This window comes from Neomonachus schauinslandi, chromosome 1, assembly GCF_002201575.2.
Source record: "Neomonachus schauinslandi chromosome 1, ASM220157v2, whole genome shotgun sequence".
In the NCBI taxonomy this organism is placed as follows: Eukaryota; Metazoa; Chordata; class Mammalia; order Carnivora; family Phocidae; genus Neomonachus; species Neomonachus schauinslandi.
In genome coordinates, this window is record NC_058403.1 from 211,960,293 (window position 1) to 211,975,635 (window position 15,343).

Genomic DNA, 15,343 nt, shown 5'->3' on the forward strand with positions numbered 1-15,343 from the left:
GCAGGGGGCGGGGGAGAAGGTGGGGAGTGACCGTTGATGGGGGCGGGGACGCTCAGGGAGGGAACCAGACACAGAAGGCCACGCGGGGTGTGAGTCCACGTGGGTGACTCGTCCGGAACAGGCTCATCCGCGGATGGGAAGGGGGCTCATGGGGGCCGGGGGCTTGGGGAGGGCAGGCCTGGGACACCCAGCAGGGGCATCTTGGGGGCCCTGGGCACATCTTCTAGCCCACCTCCCACCCCACCCCCCCAAAAAAACATTCACAGGCTTGGAAATTCAAATTCCACTTTTTTTACTTAAAAAGTCCAGATTGAGCAAAGGTAGAGGATGCCTCTGCAAGGGTCCCTCATCTGGATGAGGGAGGGGAGGGTCAGTACCAGCCCCCCCAATTCTGGGGTGCAGGAATCTGAGGGCCACAATCAGAGGGCCCCGCCCCAAGTATGAGAGCATGTCCCTGCAGCGTGCCTGCCTGGGGCGGGGGGGGGGGGGGCACCTGTGGTGAGCACCTGCTGGGGGTCCCAGCGGGTCAGGGGTGGGGTTTTCTACCTTGTCCCTGGGCCGGTCCTCGAGATCCGGTGTAGCAGGTATAACCGTCCCCACCCTGGGCGTGCCAGTGGCTGTGGGTCCCCTTGTGTCCTGGGTTCCGCAGCCCCTGTGCTGCTCCCACGTCCCTGTAGTGTGATGTGCAAGGGGAGCAGGCGTTGCTGGGCCTTGGGGCTCCGGGTTCTAGGCGTGTCATGTACAGCAGGTGATTTTTCTGGGTTCAGGGTGCTGGGGGAATTGAAAGCTAGAGGGACGCTGTAGCAATTTAATTTTAGGGGGGCTGGAGCCCCCAAGGTGCAGGATTGGGCATGGCCCCAAAAGGTGGACCCCCAATCCTCCTCCATGGGGTGGAGAAGGGGCCATGACCAAAGCTTGGTCTTCTCTGGATCCGTGGGGCGGCGGACACCCTCATAGGTGCTCACTGTGACAGGAGAGAAGGGGGGGACTCGTGATGGGGAACCCCCATAATTTATCAGCCCTGACCCCCAGGATGGGGGTCACCATAGGCCACCAACCCTCAGTCCTTCCAAACAGATGCCATGGTGGGGGCCAGGAGTCCATCCCACCTAACCAGGACAGCTGGAAGCCACCCAGAAAAACCCACGAGCAGCTGCGGGGAAGTTCTAGCCCCCCAAGTGGATCCCACCCGCCAAGAGGGATTGGCATTTCCCGCCCAGCAGCATTCATAAAGTCCCCGATCTGATCGGCGCCCCCCAGCGGTCTGGCCACTGGTCGCCTGTATCAAATAAGCCCCACCTGGTAGATCCCGTGTGGGCGGTGGCCTCGGAATAAGATCCCGCAGCCGGATCCCACCCGGCAGCGCCCAGACTCCGGGACCCCCGTCGGAGGCCGAAATCCAGTCATTTCCGCGGGGCCCAAGGCAGGTCTAGCCTCAGGCAGCCCCCCCAACCCCCAGGCAGGGAGGCCCCATCCGGGCCGAGCAGAGCCCGGGGGCGACCCGCCCCGTCACACACCTGGCGACCTGGGCCAGGATCTCCTTGATGCGGACGATGAGCTTCTCGTGCTGGGCGGGGTCGCGCTCGATGGCGCCGTGCAGCCGAGCCATGTAGAAGTCCAGAGTGCCGAGAGTGGGCGTCTCGCCCGTGCCTGGAGAGGACAGGGACCGGTCACCGGAGCCCAGCGGGGGAGTCGATGCAGCCGGGGCCCCACAGGAGCAGAGGTCAGAGGGCGGGGGGGGGTCTCCAAGGGCAGGGTCCCGGGGAGGGGGCCAGAGGCGCGGCGCGTCGGTGGGGTCGGGTGGGGGATCAGGACGTCTAGACCCGGAAAAGTCAAGGTCAGCTGTGGGCGGGGGGCATTAGACGGAAAGTGGTGAGGGCGAGGCCGTGGGCCGAGGGGGGGCTTACAAACTAGGGAGGAGGAAGTAGCCAAGGTCAGCTGAGGCCAGAGCGCGAAAAGCCGGAGGGGAGGGGGGGTCACGGGCAGGACCGGCGCGGGCAGGGGTCAGCGAGGGCGGGCGCGCGCTCTGCTCACGATAGGGAGGAGTCATTCGGTGCAGGAGTCGCACGGCCGGGGGCGGGGCTGGCGGGATTTCTGGGGTAGGGGCTCAAGGCGGTAGGGGTCCAGGCTCGAAGCAGCTGGGGGCGGGGCCAGGAGGTGGAGCCGGCGGGGCGGAGCTCGCCAGAGACAGGGTGGGGGCGGGGGGCGGGGCCCGACGCGGGGCGGGGCCTCCGCACCCGGCACCGGCAGCGAGGCGAAGCTGGCGGTGAGCGCCTGGCGCACGGCCTGGAGCTGCTGCTGCAGCGCCAGCGTCCGCCGCTCCTCCAGCGCCAGCTCCTGCTCCAGGCGCTCCCGCGCGCTGCTCATGCTCTGCGTGTGCCTCTGCAGCACGGCGTTCTGCTCCTCGAAGGCCACGTTCATCTTGCGCAGGCGCCGCAGCTCTGCCTCCCGCGCTGTAGCGTGGGGGAGCCGGATCAGAGCCTGGAGCTTCCTCCCTGCCCGCTGCTGGGCCTCTGCCTTAGCTGTGTCCCCGCCCCGACCCCGACCCCGACCCCGACCCCCAGGCCGGCTGTCACTGCTCTGCCTCCAGCCCCACACCTCGGTTCGGCTCCGGAGGGTCGGGGGAGGTGGGCGCCTCTGCTTTTTTGAGTGGGTGGTCAGTTCCCCCCACCCGCCACCTCCCCCGGCCTTGGCACCCTTTTGGCCCACACACTCTCCCAACACCCACTTCCCCAAGAACCCCTGGTCAGTGCTCACCTTTGTTTTGGTCCAAGAACTCTTCAGTGAAGATGGGGACGTCAAAGGTGGAGAAGCCATCACAGTCCCCACCCTGGGACGACAGGACAAGATGACGAATTTTTTGGGGGGGGCAGCCAAAACCCCTCTGGGACGTCCCTCAAGCTTGGGAGGGATTCCTCTGGCCATCTGGGTCGAAGTCCTTTTACCAACATTCCCACGATGTGGCTGCCCCACTCTGCTTGCACACTTGGAGGAGGGGCACTCCCTTCCTCCCATGAGAGTTGGTCTGGCTCACCCAGGGCTTAAAGACCTCCAGACCTTTCTTGCCCAGCCATGGTCCTTGGAGCAGGAGTACTTACCTTGTGTCCATTCAAGAGGGTATTCATGAGCCCAGAGCCCGAGTCTTCTGGTGGGGAAGGAGGGCAGGATCAATCAGCCTGGCAGGTCTCCTCTGAGCCCACATATTGCTTTGCGAGTGCCGCCCTCCCCCCCCACCCCCGCCCCGCCTAGCATACCCTTCCCCCCTAGTTAGCCCTGCTCCCGCCTAGCATACCCTTCCCCCCTAGTTAGCCCTGCTCGTCCTGGGGCAGGCTCCTGCCTAGGCCCCCCAGTGTCTGTGTGCCCCCATGTCAGCACTGCTCAGCCCTGCCCACTCACAGCTGTCTGCTTAGGTGTCTCTCATCTTCATGGGACCGGGAGTCCCATGGAGGACGGTGGGTGGTCTGCCCAGGGTCACCTGTCTCAGAGCCCGCACCCAGCTGCCTGGGGGCTGGGTCCCTTCCCACCTTTCTTGATCTTCTTTTCCTGGATCTTCTCCGAGCACATCTTGTAGGCTTCTGACTGCTGGTACGCGCGCAACTCCTTCATGTACTGCTGCTTCTCCCGCTCGGCCTCATCCAGGTACCGCTAGTGGGGGCAGCGGAAGGCTTGGCCCAGCCCACGGGCAGGGGCGGCAGGCCTCCACGGCCAACACCCCATCTCCATCACTCAGCTCACTATGCCCCCACCTTGCTGTAGCTCCCTACTGTCCTTGGAGACAAAACCCGCCTCCTCGGCCTCCTGCTCAGGGCACTCCCCCCCCGCCCCCCCCGCCCCAACTCCGCCGCTATAAACCTTGTCTCCAGGCTGAGCTGCCCTCCTGCACCCATTTCGCTTGTTGAAATACCACTTAGAGGGCGCAAACTAGTGGTGTGTTTCGTTTCCTTGATATTTTTGCAATTTTAATTACCAGGATTTGAAAATCGGAAGGTATCACATAAAAATCCAGCCCCCACCCCTACATCTTTACACCTATCCATGTTGGTTATTAACTGTTACGTCGATTCTTGCCTATTGCTACCCTCCCCTCGCTTCAGCCTGCTGGGGAGAGCTCATGGGTGATCAGTTCTCCAGGCGGAAGCAAGGACCCTCCACATTCTGTCCTTTGGGGCATGTGGCTGCAGGGCAGTGTCCGAGTGGGTCGGGGCAAGGTCAGTGGTCCTGGGCCAGCCCCCTCCGTCCACACCTGCTTCTCCGCCGGCTGCAGCTTGCTCCACTCGGCACCCAGCATCTTGGTGATCTCGGGAAAGGGCAGATCTGGGTGGCGCGTGCGAATCTGCTCACGCCGCTCGTTCAGGAAGCGCACGTAGCCCGTGACCGGTGCCTTGGGCCCATTTGGCAGGATCTTCTTCCGCTTCTTGCCCTTGGGCCAGCCACGCTTCTTCACGGGCTGTGAAACCGTACGCGCCGTTGGGAGGGGCCTGAGGGGCTGGGGCAGGCTAGAGGGATGGGCGTGGCCGATCCAGGAGACAGGGACTGGAAGGCCTGTAGGTACGGCCTGGTCAAGGGGCAGGATTGGGAGAGGGCGGGGTTCGGAGGTCCCGGGCACTAGGCATCTGGGATGGGGCTCGCTTGTGGGCGTGGTCTCTGGGGTGGGCGTGGCTTCTATGCGGGACGAAAGGCCCACTGGACGACGGGAAGGTACCTCCCACAGGGCAGTGGGCGGAGCTGGTATTGGGCGATGGGCGGGGCCTGGTTTAGTGGCAGTGGATCTCTTGGGGGCGTGGCATGTGGCACGGGGCGGGCCTCAGCTTCGGAAGAAAATCTGGACTGTGGGCGGAGCCACAGCGAATTCAAATCTAGCCCGGGGTGGAGCTTCCAGGCTATGGGCGAGCCCCAGAGCCTCCCCCACCACAGCGCAGGGACTCGGGACTCACCTCCTCCTCGTGGGAACCCTTCTCGCCGGCCCGGGGGCCCTCGCCGCGCTCTTGCTTGACAGCCACCACGAAGCCCCCATGCTGTCCCGGAGCCTTGCCGCCCGCCGGCCTGGAGCCATGGGACGCCAGGGTCACCCCCATCCTCACCTCCATCCCCGACCGCGGAGCTGGCACGGAGGGGGCCTGAGTCCTGGGAGCAGGGGTCTGCGGGGGTCATTATCCACGGGACGGGGAAGGAGCACTCGGGGGGCCGGTAGGGACCCCTGGGAGGAACTGGGCCGGGGAGTTGGGGGGAAAGAGGCCGGTGGGGACGCAAGGGGGAGGTCCTGCCCCAGCTGTGTGGGGGGAGTCAAGACCCTGAAGGGCGAGGGGCGAGGGGCCAGGAGCTCCGCAGGGCGGGCGGGAGCTGGGCTGCAGCCCCAAGTGGGCTGGGGGAGGGGATGTCTCACTCACGCGGCGACCGCGCCGGGCTGCTTGGAGCCGTGGGACATGGCCGCTCCCGGCCCCACCTGGAAGGCAGACGCGTGGCCGAGTGAGGGGCGCCCGAGCCGCCGATGGGGTGGCCCGGCGGGGGAGCCCCGGAATGCCGGGCCCGGGGTGTTTGGAGGGGCCGGATCCAGGGGCGGGGAGGCCCTCGAGGGCGGGCGCCCCAGGGATCCTTTGTTGGGCGATCGCCCCCCGGAAGGGCCGAGCCCACCCTCCTCCGGTCCGGGAGGGGCCCCTCCCCGGCCCCAGGACCCCCGCGCCCCCACCCCCTCGCAGGGCCCGGAGTTCCGCGGCTGTTTTCACCTCCAAAGAAACTTTCCCGGACCTCTCCGCTGCTGCGACGCTCCAACCAACCGCCCCGAGCCCGCCCCTGCCGCTCGCCCCGCCCTCGGCATGCTAATACGGCCTCCGCGAGCTGTCGGATTGGGTGCAGTGTTTCCCTGGGGCGTGACCATGCAGATGAAGGTTGGCGCGCCGGTCGGCGATTGGCTGGGGCAACCGGGGCCGCGTGGGAGGTGGATAGGGAAGGCTGCGGGCGGGTGCGTCAAGTTCGGCTGTGCTCGGCCGCTCTCGGGACCAATCAGGGCGCTTTGAGGCCTTGCCGGGCGGAGCCCCTTAAAGGGCCAGTAGGCGCGGCTCGGACTCCTCCTCTCCGGGTGAAGGCGAGACCGCCCGCCCCTGCGGGATCCCGGGACCTGCAGGGCCAGATCGGGCGCCTCCCTAGTTGCCATGGAGACGGCGGCCGGTTGCTAGGAAAGGGGGTTAAGGTCCTTCCCCGCAGTGTCTTCCTCTCCCGCCCCAGGACAGGGTGGGACCTGTCTTAGCCTCTTGCAAACCTGGCGGGGAAGTTAGCCATCCATTCACTGAACTTAGGGCCCCCGGCCTCCCGCTGTGCCTAGTCCTGCAGTGCGCCGGCAGGGGCTGCTCTCCCCCTGGGGGCTCAGCTTTCCCTCCTGTGCAATGGGGACCTTGCACGATGTTTAGGACCAGGAGGCTGGGATGCTGCGAAGCTGAGGTCCAGAACTGGGCTGAAAGCATTTGGAAAGAGGAACTGAGACAGGAAGGCTGCAAGGACCTCGTGAAGGTGGAGGGGCAGGAGGCTCTGCTCTGGGATTTGCCCCCCCACCCCCAAGCGGCAGCGTGGTCTTATGGCCTGAGCTGCGACTTCCCCTACTCCCAGGGTGACAGTTGTGGTCACTGAATGCTCACGATCTCTTATTAGACCCCAGACAACTGGCCCACATCACCACACTGCCATCTCCCTTCTCTGCTTCCTTGATGTTCCTCAAATACAAATACGTCCATTTCACTTACCCCTCCCCCCGGCCTTTGCACCTGGTGTGCCCTTTCCTCCTGATTATCTGCTGGCTCACTGCTTGATCTCCTTCAGGTCTTTGCTCAAATGTCACCTTCTCAATGAGTTTTCCCCCATACACCCTGTCTTATTTTTTCTCCATATGTTAGTTTCCCCTGTTAAAGAACAAAAAAAAAAAATTTTTTTTTAAGTTTTATTTATTTAAGTAATCTCTACTCCCAGTGTGGGGCTTGAACTCACCACCCTGAGATCAAGAGTCGCATGCTCGGGCGCCTGGGTGGCTCAGTTGGTTAAGCGACTGCCTTCGGCTCAGGTCATGATCCTGGAGTCCCTGGATGGAGTCCCGCATCGGGCTCCCTGCTCGGCAGGGAGTCTGCTTCTCCCTCTGACCCTCCTCCCTCTCATGCTCTCTGTATCTCATTCTCTCTGTCTCAAATAAATAAATAAAATCTTTAAAAAAAAAAAAAAAAAGAGTCGCATGCTCTATGACTGAGCCAGCCAGGCGCCCCTAAAGAACAAAATTTTAATGGAATAAATTTGAAGATCTAATGGGCTTTGTTAAGGGATTCATGGATGGGGCAGCATCCCATCTAGCAAGTAGAGGGGAGGTCCAAAGGATCCTACAAAATGGAAGGTTATATAGGAAGCAAGAAGGGGCAAGGACATTCTTACCAAGAGAAGACAAAGGATTGTGCCTCCTTGCAAGGTCACTTTCCCTTAGCAGGGGGAAGAGCAGGAGGTCTTATTATGCACATTCTCTCATGTTCCTTTGGGGCAGAGAGGGAAAGTTCCTGACTGACCCATTAATACATTTCTGGGGGAGGGGTGCCTGGGTGGCTCAGATGGTTAAGTGTCTGCCTTTGGCTCAGGTCATGATCCCAGAGTCCTGGGATTGAGTCCCGTGTCGGGCTCCCTGCTCTGCGGGAAGCTTGCTTCTCTCTCTCTCCCTCTACTACTCCCCCCTGCTTGTATTCTCTCACTCTCTCTGTCGAATAAAATAAAGTCTTAAAAAAAAAAAATTTCTGGGGGAGGTTGAAGGTGCGGTTAGGTTGGTATTAAGCTCCACTTTGGTGACGTGGCCTAAGTGGCTCTTTTATTGGCCTGTGGTTTTTAATACTTTTTTTTTTAGATTTTATTTATTTATTTGACAGAGAGAGACACAGCGAGAGAGGGAACACAAGCAGGGGGAGTGGGAGAGGGAGAAGCAGGCTTCCCACCAGGCAGGAAGCCTGATGCGGGGCTCGATCCAAAAACCCTGGGATCATGACCTGAGCCAAAAGCAGACGCTTGACGACTGAGCCACCCCGGCGCCCCATCACGTTAAAGCACCTAGAACAGTGCCTCTAGGAGCTGCTCGATCCCTACTGTTGAATATACAAATGAGTGCATACAGTAAATATCTCAGAGGCAAGTGCTTTGGAAAACAGCCAAGCAGTTCCTCAAAACATTAAACATGAAATTACCATGCGATCCAGAAATCCCACTCCTAGAGACAGACCCAAGAGAATCAAGAACACATGTCCACGCAGGAATTTGCACATGAACGTTTACAGCAGCACGATTCACAATGGCCGATAAGTAGAAACAACCCAAATGCCCATCTGTTGGTTAACAGATAGACAAAATGTGGTCCACTCATCTAATAGAATATTAGTGGCCATAAAAAGGAATAAATTAGGGGCGCCTGGCTGGCTCAGTCGGAATAGCCTGTGACTCTTGATCTCTGGGTCGTGATTTCGAGCCCCACGTTAGGTATAGAGATTAAGATAAACTTAAAAAAAGAAAAAGGAATAAATTGCTGATTCATGCTACAACAGGGGTGAACCTTGAAAACATGATGCTCAGTGAAAGATGCCAGTCACAAAAGACTACAAGTGTGTGGCTGCATTCATATGAAATGTCCAGAACAGGCAAATCCATAGAGACAGTAAGTTAGTGGTTGCCTGGGGCTGGGGAATTAGTGGGGATGGGGAATGGGGAGACACTGCTCAGGGGCACGGAGTTTCTTTCTGAGTGATCAAAATGTCCTAAAATTAGACTGCAGTGATGGTTGCATAACTGTAAATATACTGAAAACCACAGGGGAGCCTGGGCGGCTCAGTCGGTTAAGCGTCTGCCTTCCGCTCAGGTCATGATCCCGTGGGATCCAGTCCTGCGTCAGGCTCCTTGCTCAGCGGGGAGTCTGTTTCTCCCTCTCCCTCTGCCCTCCCCCCAGCTTGTTTCCTTTCTCTCTCTCTCAAATAAATAAATAAAATCTTTAAAAAAACCCCTCAGAATTGCACACTTTAGATGCGTGCATTGTATGTGAATTAAGTTTCAATAAACCTGTTCCCCTAAGAGGCAGCCCATGGCTGAGTAAGATGAGCATGCCTTGGAATCATGACAGACCCGGATTCTAGACCCTGCTCTGTTGCTTCATGGGACACACCACCCTTGCCTCTGATCTGTTAAAAATAATATAGGTAAGAAGTCTAAGCGGGAAGTTGGGGAAGCCCCGCCCTCCAAGCCCCGCCTCCTTGGCTTGATTGACAAGGTGTTGCGCTAGAAACTGTCCTCCCCCCTCCTAAGGAACCACACAAGGAATTCAGAGTCTTCCTGTACATCAAAAAGACAGGAACTGTTTTGAGATTGACTTTTTAAAAAATACTCTACTTATTTCCTTTAGAGAGAGAGCGAGAGCCCGAGCAGGGAGGAGCAGAGGGAGAGGGAGACAATCTCTAACAGACTCCGCACAGGGTGGGGAACCGGAAGTGGGGCTCGATCCCAGGACCCCAAGATTATGACCTGAGCCAAAACCGAGAGTCCCATACTTAACCGACTGAGCTACCCAGGCGCCCCTGGGGTTGATTTTGAAAGCAGTTTGCAGCTCTTTGGTATCAAGAAAAATATCTTGCTGCATGGATATTCTCTAGAAAGAATAAAAGGTGTCTTCCGTTCAATTCATGCAGTCCATACACACCACAGCCCCAAACAAGCAACATATAGAAGCAGCATTTATACTATCTGACTTTACATCCTTCGTGCATTTATTTAACAGCAGATCCTTTCTGCCCCGAAACTATAAATCATTTTTTTTCTCTCTCTCTTTTTTTTTTTTCCCAAGTAGGCTCCACACCCACTGTGGGGCTTGAACTCATGACCCCAAGATCAAGAGTCACCAGCTGCACTGACTGAACCAGCCAGGCGTCCCTTGTTTTTTCTTAGCAACATAAAGTTCTCTCAATACCTAGCCCTCTGTAAGGGCGCCTGGGTGGCTCGGTTATGTGTCCAACTCGTGGTTTCAGCTTCGGTCATGATCTCAGGGTCATGATCTCAGGGTCATGAGATTGAGCCCCGCAAAGGGCTCCGCACTCAGCATAGAGTCTGCTTCGATTTCTCCCTTTCCCTCTCCCTCTGCCCCCTCTCCCCAATCACGTGATCTCCCTCTCTCTCAAATAAATCAATAAAATCTTTAAAAAAAATACCTAGCCCTCAATAAAACCAGTAACCACAGCTGTCTAAAGTCGTAAATTTCGTTTTAGTTTCTTTGCATTCATTTCTGTGCCTCACTTGGAAATTTGTACAGTAGGAAGCCTGGTACGGAGTCCCAATTTACAGTTCCAGAAATACAAGATCCATTAAGGATGGCTTAAACCTCTGTTTTTGAAATGAACGTTATTTTGCAAATATTGTGCAAATTCATTTCATTTGTATAAAATCAGTGTAGGTAAGGCCACGGTACGCACACCATATTCCCCATCACCAGCTTGGTAACACTTCTTACTAAGGCTTTTCCTACGTGCACACACATGCACGCGCGCGCACGCACGCGCATGCACACGCACACACGTGTACGCGCACGCACATGCACGCGCACGCACTATATTAGTCCCCTAGGGCTGCTCAAACAAAGCACCGCAAGCCCGGGCCTTAAACAACAGAAGCGTATTGCGCCGCGGTCCTGGGGCTTAGAAGTCCAACAACAAGGACTCGATCAGAGCTGGTTCCTTCTGCGGTCCTGAGGGAGAGTCAGCCCCAGGCTCTCCCAGCTCCTGGGGGTCGCCTGCCATGCTGGGTGTTCCTTGACTTGTCCAAGCGTCACCCCGATATTTCTGCCTTCATCATCCCTCGGTTTCTCCGTGTGTGTGTGTCCAGCTTTCGCTTTTTATTGGGTCCACAGGGGACTGCTCCAGCGTGACATCATCTTAACTCCCCACCTCTGCAATGACCCTATTTCCAAATAAGGTTGCATTCCAAGGTCCTGGGTGTTAGGACTGTCACCTACTTGGCGGGAGGGGAGGTTGCAGGGAAGGGGACACAACGTGAAGCACAACACACACACAAATGCAGTGGTCACAGCTGCCTGAAAGAAGGGGTGTGGGGGCGGGGGCCTCAGGCCTCTGAGGAGGAGGCAGCCCCCGCTGCTGTGGACCTGCAGAAGGTCAGGGAGGTGGCCCCAAGCCCTAGATGTGTGACTTGAGCAATTTACCGAAACTGTCTGTGCCTCAGTCTGCCGCTCCACAAAGTGGGACGATGACTATGTCTGCCTTCAGGAGGTTGTCGCAAGGGTTTAATGAGCTTAATTCATGGTCTCCCTTAGAACTGGGGTCAATGCCACCGGAAGCGGTAGCTGGTTTGGTCCGGGAAGCTGCAGACCCTGTTACAGAGAATTTTCTAGTACAGTGGCTGCCACCCAGGGTAGTTCAGGGGACACTGGACCATGCCCAGAAACATGTTTGGTTGTGACGACTTGCTGGGGGGGGGGTGCCCCTGGCTTCTACTGGGTGGAAGCCAGGGGTGCTGCGATGCACAGGACAGCCCCCGACCACAGCGAATGATCTGGTGCCTGTGCAGTCCCAATCCTCACCTGCCTCATCTCCCTTAGGCCACCCTGTGACCCTATTCAGCAGTGCTACTGTCACACCCATTTCACAGAAAGGGAAACTGAGGCTTGGGGGCTGGCCTGAGACTGCCTGGTTTGATCTTGGCTGTGGGCCCCCCACAGCCACCCTGGGATCTAAGGAAGTTCCCGGTTGTTTCCCAGTTTCTAGGAATCCTCCCTCCCCCTCCACCACTCCTAGTCATCCAGAGCCCCTGGAGAGGAGATCAAAGCGAACCCTCCCTTCCTACCTGCAGCTGGACTGGGGCCACCAGGACATCCGATCTCCAGCAGGGGGTGGGGGGCAGCTGGGACGCTCTGGGGACATCAGAGGCTCGGATCTCACTGGACCCCAAGCCTGTCTCTATCCTATCCCGAGGGCAGGGCATTCATCCCTCCTTTCTCACATCCTCCCTTCAGGCAGGACCGTCTCTGATCTTCCCTCCAAATCTCCCACGGGCTCTTATGGGGGCATGTGTGCTCTGCACTAGGTTCCCAACCCCTGTAGCCAAGGCCTGCTTTGGAATAGACGCTCCCCATGCCCACCCCCATCCGACTTTTTATCTGACTCTCCCAGCTCCTCTCAAAACCCTCCCATGGGGCGCCTGAGTGGCTCAGATGGTTGGGCGTCTGCCTTCAGCTCAGGTCATGACCCCAAGGTCCTGGGATCGAGCCCCGCATCGGGCTCCCTGCTCAGCGGAGAGCCTGCTTCTCCCCCTCCCACTCCCCCTGCTTGTGTTCCCTCTCTCGTTGTGTATCTCTCTGTCAAATGAATAAATAAAATCTTTAAAAAAAAAAAAAAAAAACCCTCCCATGGCTCCCCAGTGATCTGGAGGTAACGTCCAGACTCTGCCTGCCATTCAATCAGCCCTCCCATGTCTAACCCCTCCAGCACCAGCACCAACCACAGAGGGGCCGGCTCTGCCCCTGCTTCAGATGAGGGGCTTCAGAATTTTGGGGCTCCTGCACTGTTCAGCATGAGGCCAGATCTGCTGAATGAGTGAGTCCAGGAAGGAAGGAGGGAAGGACACAGCTCAGAGGCAGCTCCCTGCCAGGGTCCGCCTTGTTCTTGCCTTCCCCCCCTCCCAGTGTCCAGGCCAGGAAATATTCACTGGCTCCCACCGGCAGGAAAACCCAGAGATATGTTGGTGTTTCTGCTAAACGCCCCCGCTCCCTGTGCTGGGTCTGCTCGAGGGATGCTCCCTGTGGGTTCCTGACCCACACAGGAGGCTGGAAAGAGTAAACACCGGGCACCTTTTCTCTTCAGGTGGGCCCTCCCCTGTCCGAGAATAAAGAACTCAAAGATGCTGCAGATCATGCGGGGAGCCCAATTTGGATCCTGAATCTGCCTCTTGTTAGATGTGTGCCCTCTGGCAAGGGAGTTCTCTAAGAGCCTGTTTTCTCTGTAAAATGGGCAAGAAGTAGTGTAAGATCCCCTAGGGATGTGGGATGAAAGGAGATGAGAAATGTAAATACAAAGCTTAGGTGAGGGGCGCCCGGCTGACTCATACGTGGAGCGTGTGACTCTTGATCTTGCATGACTCTTGATCTCAGGGTCGTGAGTTCAAGCCCAACCTTGGGGGTAGAGATGATTTAAATCAATAAATAAGAACTTTTTAAAAAAAGATTTTATTTATTTTTGACAGAGAGTGTGTACAGGCAGGGGAAGCAGCAGGCAGAGGCAGAGGGAGCAGCAGACTCCCGCTGAACAGGGAGCCCAACGTAGGGCTTGATCCCAGGACCCCGGGATCCTGACCTGACCCGAAGGCAAACGCTTAACCGTCTGAGCCACCCAGGCACCCCAATAAATAAGAACTTTAAAAAAATGTTAAAGAAACTTAGGCAAGTATTTTTAAATGTTGTGTAAGGCTGAGGCAAGAATTTCTTTAAATCACTTTCATTGCCCCGGAGAAACAGAAGGAGCATGCCCGGCAGGGAGGAAAGAATTGAGATACTTGTCTCTCCTTATCTCCTCCAAAGCTGTGGCCCCTTATCTCCCTGCTCCCCAGCTAGGTTATCTCGAGTCCCCATTACCCCACCCACATCCAGTTTTCAGGCTCTTTTCCATAAAAAAATGGGTATTGGGGTGGGTGGTCTGCATCAGTGTGGAGTTCTGGGCTAGGACCCCCTTGGGGTGCCTGAGCCTCTGGTTTGTCAGTGGGTTCCTGTCTCCCAGTTTCTGTCTGCAGTTTTGGATCTCTGCCTCCATGCCCACCATACAATCATTGGACAGATATTTCTTGAGCTCCTATGTGCCAGGCATTGGTAGCTGATCCGGTCCCTGCCTTCATGAGGATCATAGTTCAGTGGGGGACACAGTTAAGAGCTGGGGTGGGGGGAGAGCAGATATCGGCCCTAATGGGGGGCAGCCCAGAGTACTGTATGACCAGCCGGGGAGGAGGGGGTGATGAGAAGACTTTCTGGCTGAGACTATTAAGAGCTAACAATTATACAAGATTTTATTTTATTTTATTTTTAAAGGAATCTCACCCAACGTGGGGCTGGAACTCAAGACCCTGAGATCAAGAGTCGCACCCTCTATGGGCTGAGCCAGCCAGGCGCCCCTATATGACTTTAGTGTACATTATACCCATTCTAGATCTGGGAAGACTGAAACCCCACAGAGTTAAAGGACTTGTCCCAGCTGGAACAGTTAGCAGGGAGTGGGGCTGGATTTGGACCCCAAGTTTCTGGCTCCAGAGCGCAGGTGTTTAACCGCGGCTGGAGGAGGCGCGGAGGGGTGGGGGGGACGACTGCACGCAAAGCTTGGGGGAACTTGAAATCGCTTGTGTGGTGACCCGGTCGTGGGAGGACGTTGGAGGAGAGTGGGGAGGGGTTCTGAGCGCAGGCCTCGGGTGGTGTCGCATGCACCTGACTCACGGCGTCCCCGAGCACGCCCTCCCCGCTCTCCGGGCCTGTTTTATCGCGTGTGAAATGGGAGCCACTCGGCCCGCTTCCCTCCCGGCTTGGGTGAGAAAACCCACGTGGGGCATTTGGCACAGTCAGCGCTCATTAAATGCCAGCTGGGGTTATTATGATGATTACCCCCATTATTATCCTTAATAACTAATTAATTAGAACTAATGCGTCCTCTCCGCGTGCGACTGGGTCTCTCCGGGCCGGGAAGTTGGGAAGTTACGGGACCCCAAGGAGTGGCGAGCTCAGGCTCAGAATTCTCCCCCATCTCCCACGCCCCCAGCCCACCCCGCAAGCCTCCAGTCCATCCCGTCCTCTCCCACACACACATTAGGCCTCGTAAAGCTGCGGGCAGGCCAGGGTGGCGCGGGCCTGAAGGCAGGAGTCTGGGTGTGGGCGCCCCTTGCGTCGCCCCCCCAGCCGGTGACCGTCCCGCTAACACCAAGGTGAGCCGTCTGGCGCTAGGACCGTCCCACCCCGCGGGAGCAGGGCGTGGGGGCCGGACTGGCCCCCGAGGCCACGCCCCCCTCTGATTATTGGCTCTCGGGCCCCGGCGCGCGGCCCCGATTGGTGGAGGCGGCCGCCAGCATTCCCCGCCCCGCCCCACCCGGGCCTTAATTTGGGGTTTGGGGCCCGGCGGCTGCAGGCGCGCTCGGCGGGGCGGGCTTGGGCGGTGGCGCGGGGAGAGCCGGGCGCGGACGGCTCGCGCGCGGGGGTCGCGTCTGCCGCGCGCCAGACCGGCCGGCCCGGGTGCGGAGCGCGGCCATGGGCCCGGGGCCCCCCGGCGGCCGGAGCGGGGGCGCCGCCGCGGCCACTGGCGGTGGCCGCGCGGCT

At 58.3% G+C, this 15,343-nt stretch overlaps 1 protein-coding gene across 1 annotated transcript; it reads right to left on the reverse strand.

The window, feature by feature from the left end:
* Positions 1 to 282: 282 nt before the first annotated feature.
* Positions 283 to 5,768, reverse strand: HMG20B (high mobility group 20B). The gene is made up of 10 exons (XM_021705161.2): positions 5,724 to 5,768; positions 5,388 to 5,443; positions 4,935 to 5,043; positions 4,244 to 4,447; positions 3,525 to 3,645; positions 3,099 to 3,145; positions 2,758 to 2,830; positions 2,238 to 2,453; positions 1,518 to 1,650; positions 283 to 964 (listed from the first exon to the last, which is right to left on the reverse strand). The coding sequence occupies exons 2-10, from the start codon at positions 5,423 to 5,425 to the stop codon at positions 952 to 954; spliced, it is 954 nt and encodes a 317-aa protein (XP_021560836.1). The 5' UTR covers positions 5,426 to 5,443; positions 5,724 to 5,768; the 3' UTR covers positions 283 to 951.
* Between the last annotated feature and the right edge of the window lie 9,575 nt (positions 5,769 to 15,343).